Source organism: Akebia trifoliata, chromosome 12 (assembly GCF_017979445.1).
Source record: "Akebia trifoliata isolate Shusen 1 chromosome 12, ASM1797944v1, whole genome shotgun sequence".
Taxonomy (NCBI): Eukaryota; Viridiplantae; Streptophyta; class Magnoliopsida; order Ranunculales; family Lardizabalaceae; genus Akebia; species Akebia trifoliata.
Window position 1 is genome coordinate 30310330 of NC_141386.1, and position 4547 is coordinate 30314876.

At 39.2% G+C, this 4547-nt stretch overlaps 1 protein-coding gene across 1 annotated transcript; it reads left to right on the forward strand.

Annotated features, from left to right (window-relative positions):
- The first annotated feature begins 3443 nt into the window (after nt 1-3443).
- LOC147389425 (uncharacterized) lies at nt 3444-4547 on the forward strand. Its single transcript, XM_086419774.1, has one exon. It carries the CDS (start codon nt 3444-3446, stop codon nt 4545-4547), a length of 1104 nt encoding a protein of 367 aa, XP_086275900.1.

Sequence of the window (4547 nt, forward strand, 5' to 3'; positions counted from 1 at the left end):
GAAGAAGGGACTAATGATGACTCCACAATAGCGATACATGAAGCAAACTATCTCAAAAAGGGGGATGTAGAAGATCGCACTAGATGAGGATATAACTGAAAGCAGCTGGCCTTTTCATGACCAATCTTCCTACAATGATTACAAGTAAGACCACTTCATTTACCACGGTTGCGGCCTCCACGACATTGACTCCTAGATCATTGAGTACGAGAGTCAGAAAAATCCGAATTGAGTACTAAAGTCATCTGACCTGTAGTTGGAGCAGAGAGAATGGTAGGGGCCTGAGTTTGAAAGGAAATTACACGATGACGACGCTCTTCACTATCAATAGTTACAAATGTTTCAAATAAATAGGATAAGGGTGTGTTGTTAAGGATCTAAGTCCAAAGTGCATCAAACTCAAGACGTAAACCCATAAAAAATTGGTATATCTGGTGTCTAGCAATTCACGTAACCACATATTTAGCAATCTCTGTAGACAACTCAGCCATAGGCTTATAATGAGAGAGCTCCTCCCAACGAGACTATACGAACCCAAAGTAGTTAGCTACACTTTGATTCCCTTGGGTAGCCTGAGCGATGTCTCAATAAAACTCATAGATCCTCAAGTCATTCTGAGCATGCACATATGTCTGAGTATGGGCTGACCACAACAAATAAATAGTCTCATAGTACTTGGTGTAGATGCGTTGCTCTATGAAGTTAAAGAGTCATCCAAGGATAGTGTAGTTGTCAATCTCCCATTGTTCAAATTTGAGATCAATAAGGGATAGTTTATTAATGGTGTCCAACAACCATCCAGATTTTCCTCTACTCCCCAAATAAAACCTAACTGACCGAGATCAGGATTGAAAATTTCAACCATCTAAAAGGGCATTAGTAATGCGTTGTGCAGAGAAGTGTGCTCTAAGGATGGAATTAGAGTCCTTAGTCTCTTGATGTGATGTCATTGCTTACAGTGAACAAAGAAGACGGAAACTTTGATTTAAAAGGAGATCACTGCAGTCAAAAGATAACTAAGGGGCCAAGTAAAAATCACTACAAATAGCTCTATTGCTGATATAAGCCCTCAAATTAGACTAAACTATTGTGTGGGGCTTCAGGGAACCCTGTATTATTGTTGCAAACACCAACACAGTAATTTGTTGTTGTTGTAAGTCTTTAAAACAGATTGAATTACTGTCATAGGGCTTCAGAGAACCCTGTATCACTATCACAAATATCCACACAGCAATTTGCTGCTATTGGAAGTCCCCAAATTTGATTGCTGCCATTGTGGGACTTCATGTAACCCCCTGATAAGGTTGGCTATTGTCATATGACGTCAAAACAAAGGTAATGCCACAAGTTGTTGTTATCGTGGTCCAAAAATACAACAGACTGTTGTTGTGGATGCTAATACAACAAGTTGATGTTATCGTTGGTCCAAAAATACAGTAGACTACTGTCGTATGATTCCAACCATAGGTTGACTATTATCGTGGGTGCTAATACAAGAAGTTTATGTTTTATTAGCACCCACGATAACAAGTTTTTGTTATTTTAGCACCCACGATAACATAAAATAGTATCATGGTTTTAAAAAAATGAACCTATAGGAGGGCACAAAAAATCACAGCATGAATCGCAGCATGTGGAAGAACACTAGAAAAAGTTTATCACAACATGTTATAAAGAAGGTATGAATCAACAATAAGAAGAAAAAAGACCCTGAAGAGGAGACTTTCTAACGAAGTTGTGGTTGGTTAGTAAGTCTCAAGATCCAGGGATTTTGATAAAGGAGGTAAAAAGAAGAGAGGAGAGGAGATGAGAAGAAACTTCAAAGTCCCAAAGGAAATCAAAGAGGAGAACCCAAAGAGAAAATGGGATGTCCTCTAGGGTTGCTTTGATGCTAAGAAGAATTTAGAAAAGTAATTTGCAAGCCTCATAATGAGAGCTTAGCAGATATATATATATTATTTAAAGTGTGCATGGACATAAATGCCCTTAGATAGAATAAAAACAAGAAAAAAACTACTGTTATTTCCAATAGAGTCGAGGGTCAATTGGAGGGTGGTCCCAAGGAATTCATTAATTCGTGAGGTTTCGAACACTTGACCTACACTTCCTAAGTAGATTTTCAAGGCTTGGCTTGCCACTAGAACAACCCCTTGGGGTTGGCTTCGTCCACATTAACTAAATACCTCATGACTCGCAATTTTGGGACTCATAATCCTCATAAATATACAAAAAGAGATTAATGATACATAGATGTTAAATTTGCATACAAAATATAAGCAAACCAATAGTTAGAAATCAACCATGAAAATACTCAAATAGAATTACTGGAAGTACTCAAATAGAATTACTGGAAGTCATTGATCAAGTTGATTACTTGTCTATGGGTCCACCCAAAGATTAACCAATATTGTTAGTGTGGGTACCAGAAATATTCCACAAGATATTAGATACAATCACATCATTTTGTGTGTGTGTGTGTGTGTCAAGGGGAACCAATGAATTTGAACTTCTAGTGAAGTGGGCACGTGGTGGCTACCTAGTGCTTCACATAGTCATTTATGTAAGATGCACACATCAAACTTAATCTCGTAACGCGGCATTAAATGTTTGGCAGAAAAGTCTTTAAGAAGTAAATCCATGCTTAAAAATAAGAGTACACCATACAGACTAGACACACTGAGAGATGGGAAGGACAGGGTGCAACCTCAATGGGGATCTTAATGACTCTATGTTTGGTAAACCAATGCTATGGATTGGCATCTATGTCGCAGTAGCTTCTCTGGTATGCTTATTTGCAATGGGTGCAGATGCACTTCATGGATTCTGACACCGGAAGCCTTGGTTTCCTTGCAAATACTTCTCTCTCAATTAATCATATCCATTGCAATAAAATTTCCAATAGATTTGACTAGTCACATGCCTCACCACCAACACCGGCTCGCCAAGCTCAGTAGTACCATCTTGATCTGCACCGCAATGGCAAATTTCATGCCCTCTCTAGAACCATGGAGAGCAAAGAAACCAGCATGAACATGATGGCTTTGAGTATTCTTGTCATCATGCTCGTCACTAATGTCTCCATACAAATGGGTACGGGTGCAATTTACTTTTTCCTACCAGAACATGCTGTAATCATGTTTTTAATGCTTGTTTTACTTGTAATCTTGGTGTTCTCCACTTTAACTGTTTCAACCACAAAACATTTTCTAGAACAACAATACTGTTTAAAACTCAAACAAGCTAAGGATAAAGCCTTAGGTAAAGATGGAGAATCTTCGGTTATGACACTAAGAGAACATGTTACAAAATCTTGGATGATGGTTCATACTTGTTGCCCTCGGTTTATGATGGGGAATTGGGTGACATGCACTGCTTTAGGGGCATTTTGTGTCCTCAACACTTTGATCTTAACAGAAGCCATCCTTTGATCTTTTGTTAGCTCCATGAAATTTTGTGGGGGTGAATCTGATTACAATGGGTCAACCACACTGGTTCTTGTTGTTCAGTGTACCGCAGTAGGGGTTGGTACCATTGCCCCGGTTTGTAGATGGCTCAATGTCATTAAACATTTTAGGTGCCTTGAAAGAGGGAAACATAGCTGCAAAAATGAGTTTAAAGTAGAGAAGTGTTGGACCAAGAGATTAGAAAAGTGGAAGGAGAGTCCCGCCACTTTACACATCCATGGACAACAATGTAGGAAGGTAATGCACACCACAAAAAATATACTTCTGGACTTCTGTATAGGAATGCAGACTGCAATAGTGGTAATAAGCAAAGCTGTTCTGTTTACTTCGATAATGTTTGTAAACCAGATTAGAAAGTTCTCATATGGTTGCTGCTGGACCAAATCCAATGGAAATGTTATAAATAATGACTCGAGGTTGGATTCAGGACCTAGTTTGAAGCTAGACCTCAGCCATATTATGATACATCTTGAAGGGAAGGAGAAATTGGTCGAGCTAATTGAGAAGAACTGTTGTGAGGCTGCAGATCATTTGATCCACAGAGGAAGAACGAGGCAACCAACTTATCTTACCCAACTTTTGGAGAAGTCGTCCATGTCAAAGGGTCTCAAAGGAGTGAGAAACCTTGATCGTGATCAAGTTCCCACACTATGTTCTGAAGAAGCTCCTCATGGTTGGGCTCTAACAGTGGTGATACTATTAAGCATTGCCATGTTACTTCCCAAAATCGACAATCATCTAATCAAAAAGTTGTTGAATGGCGTAAGGGAAGGCCTCAGGTACGTCATACTCGTAGAAAAGAAACTGGCCAAGAAAGGAGAGTTTACGAACATCAGAAAGGCGGCAGATATTGTGTGGCTACGGATTGACCTTTATAATAAGTGGTTAGACGAGGACCTTCAGAAATTGTCCCTTGACCTTGAAGGGAAAAACCTTATACTAATTGTTAAAAAACTTTCTGATACTGGAAAGAACTATGTCATGGAGTTCACGAACAGTAGTCCTAGAACTAGATGTGAAATGATAGCTCTTGAATGGCCTGCCAAGGTAGTAGCAGCAAATTCCATGTATAGGCTCGGTTAA